Raw genomic sequence first — 21,835 nt, forward strand, 5'->3', positions numbered from 1 at the left:
TAGGCTTTACGTACAGCCTTCTCGCCCAAGGTGGTTGTATAGTTAATATCGGAAAGGTAACTGGGAACGGTCAGTATCTGGAGGCGACCGTCCGCGTAACTGACCAAACGTTATGAATATTATATACCGAATAGGCACTCCTTTCAACGTCCTTGAAGTTACATTTCGATTTCTGACACGTTTTTTATTTTATTCCAATACCATTCAAGATCAGCTTCTTAAAGCTGCTTGTTAAAGGGGCCTTCCTTAAGCTTCTTGTCGAAAATTTGTAATAAGCGAATCATTTTTAAATTACGCGCAGCATTTTTCTCTTGAACCAGCGTAAAGAGTAAAACTTTTTTTGCCCAGGCGAATGTAGTTGCTGGAGTGGTCGATAGACGCTTGAACTTGTTCTTTCACTAAAGTTAGGGAAGGGACAACAACGAAAAAATAGCAGCAGACACTTAACTCTGCTTATGTGTAAAGGTGCGGAGGCATATGTGTGCTGCCGTAGACGTGAAACCAGTCAATGCCAAGGTAGAGGAACAGAAGCGGCCGGATGACGCCGTTGCGCCTGACATTATAGGCCTTACGTCAGAGGCCGGTATACATACCTGCATTCGCAGCCAACGGGTATGTGAGGCGCAGCGCATACCCGCGCTAGGAGCCAATGGGAATTTTGCTTGCCCAATGTCGACACCTTTTCTCGCTCCATGAGCTAGCTGTGGTTTCGCATAGTGTCCAGTTGCATGAGCGCGGGTCTCTGTGTTTTGCAGGTGGCTGATGTGGAGGACCATGACTAGCACTAATCGGACGACTCAACAGCTGGAGGGCAGAATGACTTTACTCGTGCACTGATGTGTCCGCGGATAATGATGATAGTGCAGATGCGGCCACATACCGCAAGCGTATGTTAGAAGGCTGCGTTCAGACGTTGAACCTCACATATGCGCGCGCATAACAGTCAGCAATCCTTTCTGGCACCTACGCCTTATTACATGCTGATCAAGGGCAGTAAGTACTTAGCACCGTTAGCATCATACCGCCAGTGTGCGTGTGTGTGCACGTACGTGCGTGCAATTGGGGAATCTAGTGGAAGGGTATGTCATTCGCTTTGAGAGAGGGCTCATTATTAGGGTTGCCACCTGACCAGTTTTGGACCGGTCCGACTGGTTTTTTAGACAGCGGGCCGGTTGCCGGTCTGTACCTAAAACCGGCCCACATTGCCCGGTTTTTTGGGCATTGTGTCGCGGGTATTTCTTTTTTGGCGTTTTGTAAGTGTCAATACAGAAACTACGACGATTAATATGTGTCGACAAGCTATGAAAAGACACGCGAGCCGAGAAATTACGAGGCCGGGCGCGATTACTGAGATGGAAAGGGACCAAAGGGAAGAGCAACACAACGAAATGCCGCCGGCGCGGTCAGCAAGTGCACTTTTCACTGCAGCACATTCAGAGCAATAACCAAAATCTCAATCACTTTCGGTTCAAACGTTATGTGGATGAAAACGCTACAATAAATGACATTGCATGTAAAAAAACAAACAAAAGAACGTGGCGTCTGTTTTTTTAACACAAATCTCCCCTCCCCCTCCCCCCCTTCCCGAAGGGCCGGTTTCTTTTTCGGGGAAAGGTGGCAACCCTACTCATTACCTTACGTTTACTGTTGTAAAGGAACATAATACCTTACGAATGTCCTTTGTGAACTTTTTTTAACACCCTTGGGGCACAATGCTCAGTTTTGTTTTGTTTTTTAAGTCCTACGACACTAAGCATTTCTTATGGTGGGTTGTGAATACGAAGGCGGGCTTCGCATGCGCCGCATGTGACACCAACGGCCGGACGGAGTCAAAACCGCGTATCTCGTTTCTCCCATCGCGCTGCTGTGTAAAAAAAGCGAAACAACTTTCTACGTCTGGTCGTATTTCATCCTCTATTGTCTCCTCAGCCACAGTGGCTTGAAAACGACGCAAGCCGTGCTGGGCTACCCACGTACTCAGCGAGTTCATTTCACGCTAACTTTGGAAAAAAAAAAAAAGGCATAAAATAGATTTTGAGGGAGGACTACTGCATGCAAGTTTTGTTTCTTTTTTTCTTTCTTCTTCTGAAGTACATAAGTGAGCAATCGAACTATCGACAAACTCTGCTACTACCATCTTTCCCGCCGTCGCCTCCATTTCTCCCAACGGGGCGGGGCCTCCCAACGGGGCTATTCGGAATAAAGTCGCTCATTTTCTCGCTTTGAAGCGGCTGGAGTAGAAAACGTACGGGCCCGTATTGATGTACCGCGTTTTGCGGAACGAAAGTTTTGTCTACAGTAGTACACTGCCCCAAAGACAGCCGCAGCCGGTGAGTGGTGGGAACAGAACTTCCTCCACTCTTTGTTGTCTGCATACCGCGCCAGCAATTGAGGAGGAAAGAATCGAGTAAACCAGGTTACACCCAGCCTTGACGTCGTCCACGTCTACATCGGATTTCTTTTTTTCAGTCAAGGCAGCGGTTGACATACGCGCCTTCAACGGGAGTACGCCATACCGACCCTTGCCATAAAACCAACGCATTGGCACAGTCATCCTTTTGCTCTTGGTACGGAGATGGATGAAAGCAGTATTGGGGATTCATACCTCGGCTTTGAAACACACCCAAGCGCACAAATAAGAGGGAATTTGGGTGGGCCATCCGCACTCCGCTAACATTCGGAGAAATCTCGTGCGCACTGGAGTTCTTGTACTTCGGCCGTAAGCACTCGGAATGGGGAAAACGTAGAAGAAATGCTACAATCCCGGATAATTTCTTTGAACTCCCATTGTGTTGCGTTTGCCTTCGATGGGTTTCATCGTGGCTGCAGTAAAGGACCAAGGCAGCCAATCTCACCGGATGACTGCTCAACCACCACCGTTTGCTCCATGAAACATTTAATATTTTAACAATTGTGTTATATTGGCCCCACTTTTAAATGTTCACGATGCATTTCCCTTTTTCGTACACTGTCTACTCGCTCGCGCTGTTCGTTTACACAGTTTCGCATTTCTAATGTCTTTTCGCTACGAGTGTACGGTCTTGAAGTGAGATGTTATAGTTAAGCGTGAATCGTGTGAACGAGTCATTGTTTTGTTGCTGCGCTTACAAAAATGCCCAGATGCGTAGGGCTGCGGCAGCGGTACCAGGTGGTGTTCCGCGTAAGGGGTGCTAGTTGAGACAGTACGGCCCCAACGCAGGATATCCGTACAATGCCACGCCCACTTGTCATAATAGTACGACTTCCGTGTTCGTCTGTGATGTTTTCGCGAACTGTTAGTACCACCTGCGCATGAAGTTGAGCGGAAAAAAATTACATTCAAACAAAGTGCGTCGCCTTGACTATCTAAATAAGAGCAGCGCTTGGGAATACGCGGGTGGGTAGCAAAGCGAAGATACAACTATTTTGACCCGTTTTCGGAGCAGCCACGCATTCCAAGTCGACGCGGAGCGCGAACGGATCGAAGAGCTGAGCGGCCGTTAGCGGCAGGAAAGGGGCGCGCCGGCGAGCAGAAACGCGGTTTGGCACCGAAAAAAGAAAAAAAAAAAGGAGAGAAATGGATGCGCTTCTTTTTTCTTGCTGCGTTTGTCCCAATCCGGCGGGCCGCGCCGGGGGTGCGGCGGCCGCCGACCAATCACAGGAGAGGCGCCAAGCGCCGGGAATTTTCCACTCCGGCCAACGTGGCGAACGGAGCGGCGGTACGCCGCTTCCCTGCACCGGACGACGCTACCGCACCCACCGCGCTCCATTCATTCGCCGCACCTACGTCCGCTGCCTCCCCCGCTATTAGATAAGATTTTGAAGCAGCGGTGAGCAGAGTGAACACTTATCTGAAAGAGAGCATGCAACGTCGCAATCCCTGGCGGGAAATACGACGCGGGAAATGATCGAAAACAGGATACGTTGGTACTCGGTAAGGCCGGCTCGCCCCGCCCGAGAGGGCAGAGCTGCCGCGCCGTTTATTGAATAAAATTGCGTTCCTCGTGCAGGTGGTGACAGGGGCACGAGTTCAATCATCGCTGCACACAATACATACAGACTATGTACACAGTTGCATTCGCTGGTGGATGTTACATAACGAGCCCGCGTGGCTTGGGGCATCACATGTTGGGCCGTAACGACTGCAACTAGCAGCACCGTTTGGCAGCAGGCAAGCACCGCAGGGTGGTCTACGAATCACGGGCAAGCATACACGACACGGGTTCGGGCATGCTTCCCTTACCTGCGCCGCAGGGCACGGAAAATCCGAAGCGCTACTTATGTACAGGGCGGCTATGTATCAAAGGAAGATCGCGGTGCCCAGCCAAGCACCGGCCGGTGGTCCCACAAAAGAAAGTTCGCGCATAACAGAGATGCTAGCGGGCGCCGCGAGACAGTCACGAGAGTCTATGGTGCAGTGGAACGAGTTACGGGGGAAAGCCAACATCACGACGACGACAGGGCGTTCTTCTGCACGACCGCCGCGTCTTCGGAGCCGACGACGGAGTCGTCTTTGGAGCGCAGCGTCTTGCGGAGCTTGTCCACGACTCTGCTGTGGAACTTCTTGTAGAGTGACGACTGCGAGGCGGACCTCGGGGCCACGGGCACGTCCATGACTCGCGATGTTCGGCGGGTGGCCCGTTCCGACTCGACGGCGCGTAACCGCTCCTCGACGTCGCTGCCGGGCGAACAGGACAGGCTGGTCTGGCCCGAAGCGGGGCCCCTCGACGCACGGCTGCTCATGCTGCACGACGAGCTGCGCCGGGACTTGGAGCTACCGCCGTTCTGTTGGTAGATCATGTAGTCGTTCTTCACAACGGGCATCATAAAGGCCATGGCTGCAGAGTGAGGACACACGAGTTGCCACGAGCGAACTGAGCTTCGGTCCGTGAATGAATGAGGGGTGTGTGGCGGGTGCGCGCCGATTACTTCCTCCGCGTCGGGTCACGTGGTAGGACGCTAACTGCGCCGTTGCTCCGACTCGGCAGATGGCGGAGGCGCCATTCTGGCGCAGGCACGCTATTGGCTGCAACGCTCACGACGTTGGCGAAAAAGAGTGAGAAGGATTGAGTGCGTCGCTCCCCTAGCGGCGAGACAGAGAAGCGCGACAGGCGCGACTGTTTGGCGCCGGCGGAATGCTTGCCGGCCTGTATCCTTTTATGACGCCGTTTCGCTTTCGGTCTTGTGATGGCTTTCTTTGTTTTGTGCGCGCCGCGCCCGCCTGTCAAGGCTCTGTACGGGCTGTGTTGACATTGCGAGATGGGGACGAGTTCAGCAGCGATTACGGTCACGCGCCGCGGGGCGATACCGCTCACCGCTATACCTTCACGCGGAACCGCTCTTAGGTGCGCGTGGCAGTGCGGTGGCGCACCTCGCGTGCAATTGTTGCCAAACAAGAGCGACACAAGAGGCATTGCGCTCTCCGCGCGTACGCATTTCCTCTATGAATCGCTCGACAGATAGCGGGTTTTCCCTTCAACGTAATCTCTGACCGTTTGTCGGAATGCATTGAAACTTCTTCATGAGCGCGCACACTTCCATGAGTTCTGCGGCAGTGGCGATTGTTACACAGGGTACTGGGGAGATGTTGCAACAACGAATTCCCCGAGTGACATAATTCGCTATCGCTACGCCTTGGAGATACGGGAACGTACGTGCGACTCGGAATGACACGCATTTTACCGTTTCCGTCACGTTTACGCACGCCAATTCCAAGTAACGTCGAGAGTCGTAAACGGGTTATGATGACGCCCCACTGTAACGGTGAAACAGAACTTAGTGACTGAAAGTCGCGGTGCTTTGCGCTGCCATTGCGAGGAGTAAAAAAAAAGCCAACGCATGACCAGTGGCAGTTTGACCGTATGCGACATGCATGAATCGCTTTTAGCACTGTACCAAAAAAAAAAAAAATGAAGTACAAATAAGCTGCACGGGCTCTTTGAACGTGGTCTTTTTACAAGGGAAGCAAAAAAACAACTGCCTATGTAAGAATTTTTCCAACTTAAAGGGGCCCTGAAAGGCATTTTGAGCACACTAAATGAATTAGCGCAATCGCTAGATTGGGTCGCCAACGTCACCTGTGCCAAGTATTACTCTTTTACGCGCAGCGGAAAGCTCACACTTTTGTTGCAAAGTTAGTCGCTTTTTTCTCACCCTTTCCTTCGTGTTTTTGGACGCCGCCATCTTCACATGTCTACATCATCGATTCCCAGATGTTCGTCATGAGCTAGACATCCTGCTATTGGGCGGCTTTTTCACGCACTTCCGGCAAAGAGATGAGTCGTCTGCTCAGCGTCGGCTCGCCGGCTGATCTGCCAGCGGAGTGCCGGAGTGCTTTGACATTTTACGACAAACGAAACAAGTGTAAACAAACGCTTAACCGTTTGTATTGAATGCAACACGGCCATAACACGACGTGGATTTTATCTTACGTGAGTACGTACCATAAAGAAAGTCCCGTGGCACTTCTTTGGTGCAATCGCAGAGAACGCCCTGAGCCGAATGCCCGGGTTTGACGCGTACATTTTATTCAACTTCAAAACAATCCAGAGATGCGTTTCGAACGAACGCAACGTCACAACATGCGTTGCAAGTCTGAACCGCGATTGACAGACGATGAGTTGCCTCCTCCTGCCCGTCGTAAATACGGCACTCACCTCACACCCGGTTTGCGGGGACGAGCAGCAAGTCACAACTCTGGCGCGCAAGCGAGAAGGCTTTTAGCCAGGCACACTACACATACCCCATGCGAGGTTGAGTGGTACGTCGTTCGAGAAAGATAATCCAGACCATGGGAAGCACTATCCACCCGCAGAAGTACAATGGCGCATTTCATCGCGAAACGAACGCGTCCACAACACACAGGAGGCGATGCACACACACACACACAGCTTCGGTCGCTGCATTGGCTTAGCTGCAAGCTTCGTTCGGACAATCAGCGATGCTACGACGATACAGAGCTGCGTGAGGACGACGTGCTAACCACTTCACGTATTTAAAAACACAGGGGCAAAGAACTAGGTTCATCGGAATCAAAAAATCTTTCCTCCATTATAGTGCCTGAAATTTACTGGCTAGTGTGCCGAGTGCGGGCTCCAGGCGGGCGCCGGTAGCGATGTACGCGGCCGTCTGCCGCTTGGGGCGCTGCCGTGCGGGAGTGTGCGCGTTCATCCGGCCCGAGCAGATCGCGCGGTTACCTCCGAGCTGCGTAGCAGACGGCAGCGGCAGAACTTTCCATTCCCGCTTGCGACGAAAGCGAGCGAAAGCGACGGGAATTCTGTCGCGCAACCAAAATTTGTCCCGACCATTCGACAAAAACGATCGCCGCGCGACAAAGCGACGGAATTCCTGCCGCTCTCACTCGCTTTCGTCGCAAGTGCGAACGGGCCTTTATGCGCAATCTCCGCCCCACATAAAACAAGCTCTTGCTTGTCGCCTGAGCATACGGTTGATATCTGACTACGTTACACTGTGCTTGCCAGTGTATTTAAACGATGTCACTAGGTTTGAAACGTACGCGCTCGGCGTGCAGCTTTGTAAACGCAAGCGGTTTCACATACGCACGCTATTTTGCTGCTAATATAGTTTTAGTACAGCGTTTGTGGCCTTTGCATACGCTAAACGCTAAATTTTTGCGTCCCGCTACGTGACACCGCGATGGGAGTTTTAGTAGAGCGTTTCATCAGTTTTGCGTAGCGACACACTAATGCATACGGCGCCATCTGTCAAATGTTTTCCGAAATGTCTCGCCGGCTGATCTGCTAGCGGAGTGCCGGAGTGTTTGGACATTTTACGACTATCCAAACAAGTGCAAACAAACGCTTTCCCGTCAGTGTTGAATGCAACACATGGGTGCAGCTTGTCAGAACACGGGTTCTCGCTGATCGAGTGCAGCGTTGGTTTGCTCTTCGCCTTCACGTTCATCGCCGCTGATAAAGCGATCCGATCCGGCGCGTTTTGTGCACGGGTTCTGTGTCGGTTGAAAATGTCTTTTTTCACATGCCGCCGGTAGTAGGAATTACAACCACCGCAAAATAACACCCGGCACCAGCGGGGCCACATCTGAGACCGCGCTTTTTGGATAAACAGTGCGCGGTGCACCAAAGGGAACGAGCGCACGATTCTCCCCACGCGGCTGCGAGTTCGCCGCCGATACCAACTGCAGCCCTGCAGCTACGTACACCGCGAAAGGGCAAGGCCAGGCCGCACACATGCGGCCAGGTCATTCGTTCGCTTTTCCAGCCTGTCTCCATGGTGTCTACAGAGATGAAAAAGCCGAAAGAGCTGGCCCGTAGCAGACGGCAGTCCGTGGGAGCGCAATAGCGGAAGTACGTCACCGCTGAGGAGCGGAGCATCATGGGAGGGGAGGCCAACAGCGAAGAAACAGTTGAAAGGAGGAGGAAATACGGCGCGACGATAATTCGCGGTTTTTGATTTACGATTTCTCAGCTAATACTCATCGCTTTAACAAAATTCTTGCAGGAGGAGATTGCTAATACATTGCTTTATTTGGTTACATGTACATCCATGCATCGGCGGAAGGCATTTCAGGACCCCTTTAACTAGTGGTCTCTGAATAGCAGACAGCTTACAAGCTTGACGTTTATTTCTTATAGCGACCGTAATAAACAGGCGAGCCAATATGTTATATTACGCAACGTAGCCACGAATGATGTTCAGGGAAGTGGGGGGGGGGGGGGGTTGAACTTCGAGCGCTAGTGTTAGACGGATGTAGGAGGGTCGTAGTAGGAAACTTTCTTTGGTGGGAACTGTTACTCATGAGGAAATAAATTTGAATAAGCTTTGTTGTAGATGTTTTATTACAAATGGCTGAGAATAAAATATCTCAGAAGGTTACCTACATTTTATTTACACATTCAATAAAACAGACACAAGTACACATGTTAAAGCAGCCATGAAGACAAAATACAAAATAGGTTCATTAAAAGGACTATTTTGTCTCAATAACGATGATAGTGTGGCGCTGATATCCCAAGGTCGCGCGATCGAATTCGTGCCACCAGGACTGTGTTTCTGATGAAGGAGAAAAACGAAAACGCCCGTCTATTGAGATTACGCGCAAGTTAAACATCCGCAGGCGGAAAAAGTCAATTTGTAGCCCTGCACTACGGCGCGCCTCAATGGCGAGGTGTAGCGTCGGCACATAAAACCCCATGAAAATTTTTCAAAAACAATTATAGTAATTTCACCCAAAGCTTAAAACAATTAATCTAGATATCGAGGAAAACATGAAGGGATGACGACGATACCCCCTTCATTTTCCTGGCTTGGACCTTGTGACTTCAGGAGGACCTGTTTGGTGGTCGCCGACAAAGCCATCGCCTAGAAACGCGACCGTGCGATTGTATATATATGATGCCTCTAGTTTTGTCTAATCACTTGAATGCTAGCTAATATCTGCTTTCTTTTGTTATTGACCTTATTACGTCACTGGTGACGTTTGGTAGAGCGAAATGTCATTTTGTATATATCCATTTTTTTTTTTGTTATAGAAACGTTTTCCGGCGCTGGAGTAGTAGTGTTCGGCGAATACCCAAAAGCTGATTAATGTTTCATTCTGTTTTCTGATGTGTTGACTACCCAGACATAAATATATTTTCATAAAAAATGACATGGTACTAGGGCTGCCTAGCAGCGCCATAAGCGCTTGCGGAAATCTGAGTTCGTATTATGCAGACAACACGGCATTTACCCATGGTAATGAAAAATTACGAATTGGGAGTCCCATCAACCACCACCTACCTCCCCTTTCCGCCTTTCTGGATACAGCAACTTTTAGAGGCGTCTCCTGTCGGCGTCTCCTGTCGTGTCATGTAGTCACGATACTAAAACACCGGGGAACTCGTTTTCCAACGCCTCGCGCTATAACGTTTCATCTCCATGGGCAAAAACTAGTTCTAAAAGAACACACCGGGACACTCGTTTTCCAACGCCTCGCGGTAGAATGTTTCGTGCTTCAAAGACATGAGACTTACAGCAAAGCTGTATACCTCTTCCTCCGATGGTTTCATATCCGTGGGCAAAAACGTCAAGGCGCCAAGGCCTAAGATGCCGAGCGCTGAGCATATAAACCGCATTGTGGATGATAAGGCGCTTGTGAACAATGGGACCGCCCCTCCCCCCTCCTCCCCAAACCATGTGTTCCTGGTAAAGATTATGTTTGCAGGTTGTCTTTGAACGCTAGGCAGGATCTAGTGACACTAGCCGAGCGCAAGCGACAAGCCCGCCGAGAAGACGAGAAACATCCCATACCATCCGCCTCGAAATGTCTCGAAATTGGTTTCAAACGCCAGGTTTTGTCCTGTAAAGCATACTTCTGAGCATGCTGCGGCGTGTGACACGAAGAAAACTTACGGCCAGTCTGTCTCTCAATTACCGGTAAGTGCTTAAATCATCTTCAACCGCCTCAACAAGCAAGTGTTTGCTCCTCCCACCGGCGCTTCTGCGGCGCCCAATCAGCGCGCAAGAGACTGGCAATCGCTGAATACACTTATACATTGCATGCTTCGCCCCTCCCTAGGTTTCACGTCAGTGGAGATGGCCCGGATATTTTTTTCCCCTATCGTGTTAAATCCGCCCTGCAGCCCGTGCAGAAAGTGCGTGACTCAACTCCGCTCTTAAATTGAAAAGTAAATTTAACCGCCACGCAGAAATTACTATATCAAAATCAAGAACTTAGCTAACACTTGTTCCGGTTGCAACAGGCGGCACGTGAGTTTGGGGGGCTATCTGTCTTGAATAGGTGTTATCTACTGGGTTTAACTCTGCTAACAAATATGAAAAGCGAACAGAAGAATATAGACAAAAACGCACATACTTTTATTTTTCGATTCAATCAGATTTATTCTGGTATACATTTACACAATAAGGCGACCGCAATCCTTACAAGTGAACCACGCTATATGATCCCATGGGGGAAAAGAAAAAGAGCACATCATCTAGAACTTTAAACTTTCAGGCTCATATTTTTACAGCGAAACCATCTTGCGGGGGTCCGAGCAGAACTGAGTCGCATCGACAAAGAATCGCACGGGCTCGCTCTCTGTTTAATACATGTGTCGTGAAAAAAATACTGATTTTTTTCGTCAAAAAAGACGACTCTAACCATAAGCCGAGTTTAACTTATTTGTCATGAACAGTTATCTCACAGGAAGTTGTAAACATTATAGAATTTCCATCTGCTGTCAATGCATGGCCGTGTATACGCAGGGAGTATGGCTACAGAAAACGGCTGTAACTCTTGTTTTACCGAAGCTATATCCCGAAAGGAACCATGTGAGAAATTATTTACAATTAATTTCCAAGGAGGTTACGTGTATGCGTCTTTATTCGATCAATATAGTAAGTCACCATACATAACTCAATATAGTTATCTACCAATACAGCTTCGCTGGTTTTCCGCTTTCAGAGTATAGTGGAAGGGCTCTAACCTTTTTATTCATGTTTTATTCCTAGCAGAAGTGTCAGTACGACATTCCGGTGGTTCGGTATAAAGTAACTGGGCTTATGCTTTTCTAAAATCAAACAAACACCGGCTTCGTTTCGAAATTTTCCTAGGGGTGACGTGGGGTTTAGCGTCGCACGCTGGGTGACCTCGTATACGTAGCAGCAGAAACGAAGTGACGTTAGCTTAGCAGTTTCCGCGCCCTTGTCCCGGTTACCCTCCTTTTACAGTTTTGTTTACAAGACCAGATATTTCGGTGGAATGGATGGAAATAAACCTGTGACGGTGCAGCAGCCGACGTCGGTGTCGCTCTCGTGCCCACCGTACGCGCATAATACGCGGCCGTAAGAATTTTCCATTGCCTTCAGCGCCGCGCGGTACGCAGGAAGGTCGCGCCCATTAGCGCTGCAGGCCCACCGCGTGCGTGCCATAGCGGAGGTCGCTTTCCGCTTTGCCGGTAATTGGGCGATCATTTAGCAACAAAGCTGGAACGTGGAGAAAAAAAGCATTAACCACAGGTGAGGCCATTGGCCGATACAATGTCCCGACAATGCACCTTTCTTGCACAGCACACAGCAGTCTTTTTTCACGGAGCGATACGGGTATACCTTTCTCGTTATTATCATGTATAAATTATGCGGGTATTATTTGGACACTGGGTGTGCACTGCTCCACATTCTTGTGTGCACAGCTGGCTAATTCTTCTTCCTCTCCTTTATCACAGTTTTTAGGGGCTGGGGCTGTTGGCGTCTCCTGTCGTTGTCGTCGTAATCGTCGTCTCATATAGTCACGGTACTAAAATGCCGGGGAAACTTGTCTACGCCTCGCGCTAGAACGTAACGCGTACTAAAAAAAAAATAACACCGGGACACTCGTTTACACCTCACGCTAGATTGCTTCGTGCTTGGAAGACCAGAGACTTTTACAGCAAAGCTGTGTACCTCTACCCCCAATGGTTTCATCTCCGTTGGCAAAAACGCCACGGCGCCAAGAATGCACTTATGCACTGCATGCTTCGCCCCTCCCCAGGTTTCACGTTAGTGATGTTGACTTGACCAACTTGACTGTACAATCCACTGCACAGTGTTTTTATCGGGGGAAGGGGCCTATTTATAACAGACAGAGAGAGAGAGAGAGAGAGAGAGAGAGAGAGAGAGAGAGAGAGAGAGAGAGAGAGAGAGAGAATAACTTTAATGAAGACCAGTGATGTTAGGAAATAAATACGAGGGGATGATTAGATGGGACAGCATTTCTGGCAGCCGACTAGGATCATAGCAGAATGCACATCAAGCGGCGTTATTGGCCCGAGGCGTTCTAAAATGCACCAGAACGTTCTTTGACACATGCGCGCTCGCATTGTTTGCTTGGTGAATCTAGGCACACATTTCACATAAAAAGCCCTTAGACTAAGAATTTTGAAATTCTCTGTCACGAATCTACGTCGCCGTTAGTGCTAGACGCAAGAGAGTATCTCCAAGCCATGCATGTCGCGCGCGGGCACGCCTTAGCTCCTCTGAAAGGACTTTGAGAGGTTAGCTTCTTCGCGAATTTAAAGCGCCTGGCGATTAAGCTTGCCGGAATATCAAGCGGGGACTAGCACGCAGAACAATAAGAGAAACGTTCGCGTTATAGCGAGAGGATGTCGCTGGAAGCGAACCAGTATAGACATCTCCCGGTGGATGCACTCCCTGAAGTTGGTGGCCAGAAACGTTGTCGCTCATTAAATGTGAGTGACGCTTTAATAAAAATGTACTCCCTTAAACGCGCGCGTGGCTACACAGATAAAAACTAATAAAAATAACCTAATTAAATCAATAATAGGTGAAATTGAAAATAAATATGTTCGATATAACTCATAACGCTCGAAGCTCATCAGTTAAACTTGTAAGCGACGCCATTGCAGGGTGTCAGGTTTGTTCCCCCAAAACTTATTTCAGTGAAAGCCCTGTACATATTTATGCATGTATGTAAGCGACAAGGACACGAATATATACTAGCTACTCCTGAACATAGCGTACTGCTCTGAAATACCCCGTTGACAATCATTTGCATCTTTTTCTGCTTCGAATTTCAAGCCAAGCGAACGTCATTTTCATGGCCAAGCAGTATCTCCCTTAATGTCTCTGTGTCGCCTTAACTAAACCAATGCCCCTAGTTTTCCCGAAAGCCGGCTAATTTGGGCTGGCAAGCGGCATTATTCGTGTCGGTAGCCTTGCTGGTTAGGTCTAATTTATAGGGAAAGTCATGGAAACGTCTGTAAAAGCTAACGTAGTTGTAAAGCGTGCCGTTGTTTTCTGACGACAGCTTAGCGATGTTTCGCTTCAGACAAACTTCTTCTTTTGGTTCTTTAAAGTTCATTAAAACGAAGTTTCACTGAATAACGCCTGAGAGGCTTTGTAGGGCTGGAAAAATACAGGATTGTAATCTATATAAACCCACATAAGGTAAAGCATCTAATCTACAGCTAAGCCCGTTAATTGGAGGTCCTTAAAGGAGCCATGAAGACAAAATACAAGTTGGGTTTATTAGAAAGACTGCTTAGTCCCGATAACAATGCTACCAACATCATCGCAATCTTGGAACAAATAACGGAGATATCAAAGGAAACGTGTGAAGCAGTCGCGACCCCCTAGCCAATTTCCCGCAACTTTTTTATGACGTCACCGAACCTTGTTTGTGCGATTGGCGGCCGCCTAACTGACCTGTCGCGGCGACACATGACTGGACGTCTGTAATGGGGCCTCTAGTTCCATTTGACCGCATCACTTGAAGATTAACGTGCAGCTAACGCACTGAAAATTATGTTTTATTGTTGGCCCGTATGACGTCATTCTTGCTCATAACACGTCACTGTGGCGCAAAAATTGAAAGTTTTTAAATACTTCTTGCTTTTTTTCGTTCAAAAACATCTTTTGGGGCTGTAATGGAGCTGAGTGAGATACTGAATCCTAGTTTTTTCAAATTACACGAAGTTGTATTTTCTCTTCATGGCTCCTTTAAGTCTGGGAAAAACTTCGAGTTAAGCGGATTCTATAAAATCAAAATGCGGAAACTTTAAGTGCAAGCCTCACATTACAAACATCCAGCTGTACCCTGCCAATAATTAAAAGAAGTCTTTCCCAAACGAAGCGTAACGAAAGGCGCCAAGCTTATGGAAAGCAAAACATGAAATATCAGCCACGCCAGCATGCGGCGCACGGTCAGAGGCACTACTTCTAAAAACGAACGTGAATTGGTATTGTTTGTTTGTTTACGCGGCCAATAACTAGGCTGGATAAACGCTTGTGATTGGTTTCCTTTGCACTGAAATTTAGTTTCGGGGAATTGCTCTAAAGCTGCTTGATAACCGAAACAAATTATAAGCAAACCTTGAAGGGACCCTGCAACATTTTTTCATCTTTTTTTTTAAATCTTAAATGCTTCCACAACATAGTCACCCAATACAGCCAGTACTTAGATTAGGGGGTCGCAAAGTACCTCAGCCAAAACTTATTGCTCTATGCCCATCAGATAACTGGAAACTCGCTCAAAAGATCTTTCTCACTTTCCTGGTCTTGACGTTCTTCGACGGCGTGAATTACGTCACTACGGCCATGTAGCGGCTATTGGCCAGTTGTCCTTCATTTGCAGCAATGAACGCTTTTCGATAGTGACTTTAAAAATAAAGCCAGAAAAGCAAAGCAGAAGCACAAGTTGGATAGTGCCGCTCCGTGTTGGCGATAACTGTAGCTTTCGCAGTGCTTCCAGACGCGAAGGAAAGAGCGAACGCGCTTATCGAAAATGTTGCAAAGTCCCTTTAAAGGGACTCTGAAACACTTCCCATAACTGCCTTCTCTTTTTCCTTCACGTCCGGAAGCATTGTGAAAGCTACATAGTTATCGCCAACTCGGAGCGGCACTGCGTGATTTGCTCGTTCCAGCAGATCCAACTCCTGTTTCTGCTATCTTTTGTGGTTTTTTTTATCAATTGGCTATCAAGGGCGTTTATTGCTTCAACTAGAAGGAAGCCGGCCTATAGCCGCTACATCGCTGTAATGACGTAACGCCAGCGGTCGAACAACGCCAAGACCGGGGAAGAGAAATATCTTTTGAGCAGGTTTCCAAGCTATCTGATGGGCATCGAGCGGTTATTTTTGGCTGAGGTACTTTGCGACCCCCTAATCTAAGTACAGGATGTGTTGGGTGACTACGATCTGGAAGCATTTTATATTAGAAAAAAGTTTAAAAAAGTGTTGCAGGGAAAAACTAATACTGAAGCACAGCTAGCCATGACAGCTGAGGCAAAAATGGGGTTGGAGGTGATAGGGGAACCCGTGAGCTGCAGAGGGGGAAGGGAGCTCCCACGGAATAAGGGGGTGGCAGGAATGTCACCCCAACATGACGGGGCACGTAGCAAACGGAACTACCCTCGAAACGTTGATAGAGCTAACCGTCGCGTGCCCCTGTAACTGTGAGCAGAACGGCCTTCTTGCTCCCAGATTCGTCGTCAATCGCTATAGATTTCTTTGCGTAATTCATAAAGCAATTATGAAGACCAAATACAAGTTTGTTTCGCTCAAAATACCACTTTGTCTCAATAAGAATGACGCCAGTCCTAACACAAACTTGAAGTAATTACGCTGAATAACCAGCTGGTACTTTCTCACCCAGCCATTGTGTCGTAACCGGGACTCATTTGAGCGATTGGTGACCGCATACTAAAGCCCGTGCGGTGCGATGACCGTGCGATTGTGGAGGTGCCTGTAGTTGCGGTTTGTCGTGCCACTTGAATTCTGACATGGAGGCGCCACTGATAACTCTGCTTCTAGCAGTTCGCCTATTTTAGTATTTCTAATATTAGTATTTCCCTATTTTAATGCATCCTCTCTACTGCTGACGTTGCGAAGGGTGATATTAGAAAGGTTTTTTTCTATTTCTTTCCCTTTTTTTATGAAAGACAATGTCTCTCAGGGCCTGAATAAGGTTGCACGAGTTACCAAAGGCTATTTCTTTTAAATATAGCGAGGTTGAATTTTTTCTTCGTGGTCCCTACATGTCTCCTGCGCAGAAAGTAAGGAAGATGACCTAAAACAAATTGGGCGAAAGCGGTCGGAAAGAGGAAAGAAGCACAAAAAAGATTTTACGGGCAAGTTGGAGTGGGTGACGTAAAAATTCCGGGTAATCGAACAGGCTGTTATTTTTTCCTACGTCGTCTCAGCCACGCCCACGCAATCAATCAAAAAATGCGGTTAACACTTTCCGCTGACATGACGGAGCCGCCCATGGTCAAAAGCAGTGTTTTAAGAAAACGGAACTGTGGTTGAGGCAGTCGATTGTTTGTACGCGGTGATTTGTTCCCTAGTTGCATGCCGGACACTTTATTACGTGTTTTCGGTAACCTGTTCCCTGGAAAAGATTCCCGTCTATATTTGGAGGTAGAATTCGAAGGCCGCCGCAAAGGCACTTCGAGGTAAATAGGGAAAAAAGTAAATAGTGTACATGTGTGGCCGCATTGGGCTGTCAGATGCTCCTGTGCCGGACGAAATATCTCAATGGCATTCTAGTTAGCAATATTCTATTCTATACACAGAATTATTTAAATGCAAACCTATTCTCAGTACGGCGTCGGAGATGTTTCACACCTTTGCAGACCATGTGCACCTTTGAATTTGCTGTGTGTTCTGTAGGGTGTCGTGGCTTCTATTTTTCTTGGCCTATCAAAGTGATACACATCTCTGACTAGTGGACCCGTTTCGTTATCAGTGCGCACGTGGCCGCCTGAACTGAAAGGATGTTGTGAGGTTAGCTTCTTCCCAAGGCTAGCGTGCCTAGAGGCAAAGCTTGCCTTAGCATATAGCGCGGTACCTATACTTGAAAAGCGTGGACACGCAGTAGTTAAGAAAGACTACAAGGCTAACGATGAAATACCGAAAGAACAGTGGAGAATCCAAAACAGCCAAGGTAACCAAAAAAGAGGCAAGGCAGATTGAAACGAATAAATGGAGAGAAAAAATGGAAGCTAAAACGTCGTTAGAGATGCACAGGGCTGATAAATTGAACATAAGAAAGGACAATTTCTACGATAATTCCCAGGGCAGTGCTTTGCTTTTTGAGGCTAGATCAGGTTGCTTGTGAACAAAGAGCTTTGTGGGGAAGTATTCACAAAATGATGGGGTATGCGTGGTCTGGGGAAAAGAAACAGAACCTATGCGGCACATACTGGTAGAATGTGAGGGTATCCATCCAAATCTACACGAGGGAAAAATTCAGCTTCAAGAAGCCCTAGGATTTAAGGGTATCACAGAGGAAGTTAACTTCGAGGCTGTCGAGGGGACGAAAAGAAGATTAGAATGCTGGTGGACGAAAAGCAGAGAGGGGAATATTGCCTAGGACAGTTACCACCTGTAACAGGAAAAAAAAAAGTATTACGGGCCTAATAAGCTTTAGTGCCTGCCCTAAGAAGCGCTAGTATTAAACCAATAGTGTAAAACATGATTATATTAGTCCTTTTTGGTAAGATGACATGTCGTCACCCCGCTTCAAAGGGGATACCAATATCAATCATCATCATCATCATGATCATCATCGGGGACGGTCATGCAGAATATCAAAAAACATTTGCTTTATGTTCACAACGCGCAAAAGTCTGTCATAAGATAAACCCAGGAGCTGAAATTAACATAAACGTCGTTTACATTCAGGCGGACAAAGCAGTATCAATAGTTTGGTTTCAACTAAAGTAATCAGTATGGGAGGCGAATGAAATGACATCTAAACGTACACAACGTTAATAAGCTTTTAAAATGAGGATCTGTTGGTCCCCGGAGGTCCTACATATATTTAACAACTAAACATGTTTGGTTCGATCTTCTAACGGGAAATCGCGAAGTGTCGATAAAACCATCACGCTCAGTGAAGCAAAGAAGAAATGCCCGTCATTACAAAATTAATTTATTCAGTTATGAAATGGCCGTTCTTAATTTTTGGGGAAAAATATCTGAGACATCATCAGGGCTTGCTTCTTTGCCTCAATGTTTTGCAAGGAACTCCCTAAATACCTGTGGCGTAGTAAGCAAGGAAGTGTTCTTTCCTTTCGCGGGCAGTCGTCAGTCAGTACCCACAGAGATAGTTGACCGAACGCTGGTGGGAACTGGGTGTTGCGCAAGAACCCACAGTTATTGGACGAAGTATAAGCTCCAAGCGCCAGCTCTGTAACAATTAAGGCCGGAACGTCACCCCTTCATGCGTGCATAAATTGGAGCTGTTAGTATTCCCGCATCGGTGAAAATTTATTTGACCAAGGTCCTGCACGGGTGGAATAGAGAAGAGGTCGATGAGAGGTCTGCTCATGTGATGCCAGTTGTGTATTGTCGACCTAAAGTAACTAATTGCCGCCGTGAGCGTTTGTTCATTCCTCTCATTTCCCGTATCCAGAATCGAGTACTTCATTTCGGCGAATCTACAACACACCACTGCTCTGCAGGTACCTACCCGGAAAGCGTCGAGTACGTTTCACGACACAAAACAAAACAGTTTTCAAATTACGACTAAATGCATTTTGTAACCTGGAAAGTTTCGATTTTGCATGCTCATAGCAGCGGCGTACGCCGTATTTAATTTCCAGGGGGGTCCGGTTCTGAACAACAAAAACAAAAACAAAAACAAAATACAAAAAAACATACGAACTAGAGGGAGGACTTGAAACGAGAAAATAAGTGAAAAAACCGTAGGACTGTGTTGCTCACTTTTTTTTTTCAGGTGTATTCGATGTGGCTCATCATTGGGCGTAATGAGAGCAGACGTAAGGTCACGAAAGCTTCGCATGTATACCGTGCAAGAGAAGAATAATTTTCGGTAGCTGCCAGGGATAGCAGGCAGAATCTGTGACCTCTTTTGTTCCCCTCTCCACAACCACAAACCAATTTTGTTTCTTCTTTTTTTTTTTGGGGGGGGGGGGGGTGGCTTGATTGGGTAGTACGTGCACCTTTGCTACGCTTTTTCAAATCAGTCTTTCCTTCTTTCGAAGCGTTTGGCAACAAAAAACAGACACCGTTTCCTTAGTCGTTCGTGTCGTCCTTAGTCGTTCATGTGGTCGGCTGTCGTTACAGTCGCATCAATATAGCTTCGTCGCGCGGGCCCTCAACTGGGACGGAGCGCTGCGAAGCTAGGCACTAACCACAAGGGGTCCAAATTTATTGATTGGCTCAAGCAACTCGAGGAAAATGGGCTAATATGTCAGCTACGCGTATCTGACTTCATCCAAGTACACACCTATTTACGTCGCCGAGCAACGCAGATACAGCGGTATATAGAGGGTGATCAAAGTTAAATCGACAGGTTTTTTTAAAAAACAGGCGCTTAGATTTACGCGAAGACCACCTATACAGTGAGGTTATGCTCCCAGGGGGACACATAAATAGGAGGTAATTATTGATTCCGGAAGCTTAATTAACTAAAATTGATTAATTAACTATGTAGTGGCTACAGTAACCAGGCATGTTTGTATAAGAAAGTTAGACGCAATCAGATGTTTATGCAGTTTCAATTGGCAGAATTCTTCTAGCGCATCCGTAGTTCGAGGTATCAAACGGCGAAGTTCAATTGCCGTTCGCATGATTATGCATGCAAGACAGTCTGCACCGGCGCAAAGCTCGTCCCTTCTGTGACGTGCCTGCTGTGTACGGTGTTTAGATCGACAGAGGGGTGGAGGCATAGGCAAAAGTAATAACTGTCACCCATTCATTCTTTGGCTGGCGTTATCGCAATCTGCAGTACTCGGAACCGCTATCGAAACACAGAACAAAGGGGAGGAGCTATGCGCCGGCCTTGACTTCTAGCATGCGTAATCATGGGAGCGGCAATTAAACTTCGCAGTTCGATGCCTCGGAGTACTGATGCGCTAGAAGAATTCTGCCAAATGAAACTGCGTAGAAACCCGATTGCGTCTAACTTTCCAATACAAACATGCCTGCTTACTGCAGCAACTAAAAAGGTAATTAATCAATTTTAGTTAATTAAGCCACCTACATCAATAATTACCTCCTAATTACGTGTCCCCCTGGGCGTATAACCTCACTGTAGAGGTGGTCTTCGCCTAAATCTAACCGCCTGCTTTTAAAAAAACCTGCCGACTTAACTTTGATCACCCTGTATAGTGATAGTTGAGAACAGATTTAGGGGAAATCCCCAAGGTGGAGTAAGTTTCTGCAAAGGAAAGTTTGACATCCACCTGAATGCAGCCGTACGGCTACCAAGGAAAGCTATACAGCTTTCTCAGAAGCTTTGCAGTTGAAGAAAAATTCGTCCTGGTCCAGGATTCGAACACGGGACCACCGCTAAACCGGAGCAGTCGCTCTACCAACTGAGCTAACCAGGAGGCTAGCCGTTTGTAGCTCGAGAGCGAATTGGTCGAGAACTCGAAGTGAAGGACAGGTGTTGAGAACAGATTTAGGGGAAATCCCCAAGGTGGAGTAAGTTTCTGCAAAGGAAAGTTTGACATCCACCTGAATGCAGCCGTACGGCTACCAAGGAAAGCTATACAGCTTTCTCAGAAGCTTTGCAGTTGAAGAAAAATTCGTCCTGGTCCAGGATTCGAACACGGGACCACCGCTAAACCGGAGCAGTCGCTCTACCAACTGAGCTAACCAGGAGGCTAGCCGTTTGTAGCTCGAGAGCGAATTGGTCGAGAACTCGAAGTGAAGGACAGGTGTTGAGAACAGATTTAGGGGAAATCCCCAAGGTGGAGTAAGTTTCTGCAAAGGAAAGTTTGACATACACCTGAATGCAGCCGTACGGCTACCAAGGAAAGCTATACAGCTTTTTCAGAAGCTTTGCAGTTGAAGAAAAATTCGTCCTGGTCCAGGATTCGAACACGGGACCACCGCTAAACCGGAGCAGTCGCTCTACCAACTGAGCTAACCAGGAGGCTAGCCGTTTGTAGCTCGAGAGCGAATTGGTCGAGAACTCGAAGTGAAGGACAGGTGTTGAGAACAGATTTAGGGGAAATCCCCAAGGTGGAGTAAGTTTCTGCAAAGGAAAGTTTGACATCCACCTGAATGCAGCCATACGGCTACCAAGGAAAGCTATACAGCTTTCTTAGAAGCTTTGCAGTTGAAGAAAAATTCGTCCTGGTCCAAACTTCGAACCCGGGACCACCGCTTCGTCCTGGACCAGGATGAATTTTTTTTCAACTGCGAATATTCTGAGAAAGCTGTATAGCTTTCCTTGGTGGCCGTACGGCTGCATTCAGGTGGATGTCAAACTTTCCTTTGCATACAGTGATAGTAAATTCAGGCAGTGCTGAAGGCTCTATGCATACATAAAATAATTGCAAAACCTCATACAGCGCTTCCAATGCAATTCACAGGTAAAAAAGCACCAATGCATTAAATTTAATTGTACAAAATTTTCGCGA

At 47.5% G+C, this 21,835-nt stretch overlaps 1 protein-coding gene across 1 annotated transcript; it reads right to left on the bottom strand.

Moving 5' to 3' along the window:
* Positions 1-3,907: 3,907 nt before the first annotated feature.
* Positions 3,908-4,939, bottom strand: LOC144179084 (uncharacterized). The gene has a single exon (XM_077707290.1). The coding sequence runs from the start codon at positions 4,813-4,815 to the stop codon at positions 4,426-4,428; it is 390 nt and encodes a 129-aa protein (XP_077563416.1). The 5' UTR covers positions 4,816-4,939; the 3' UTR covers positions 3,908-4,425.
* Between the last annotated feature and the right edge of the window lie 16,896 nt (positions 4,940-21,835).

Source organism: Haemaphysalis longicornis, unplaced genomic scaffold (assembly GCF_048455015.1).
Source record: "Haemaphysalis longicornis isolate Haplotype H1 unplaced genomic scaffold, Haemaphysalis longicornis Haplotype H1 scaffold_4, whole genome shotgun sequence".
Taxonomy (NCBI): Eukaryota; Metazoa; Arthropoda; class Arachnida; order Ixodida; family Ixodidae; genus Haemaphysalis; species Haemaphysalis longicornis.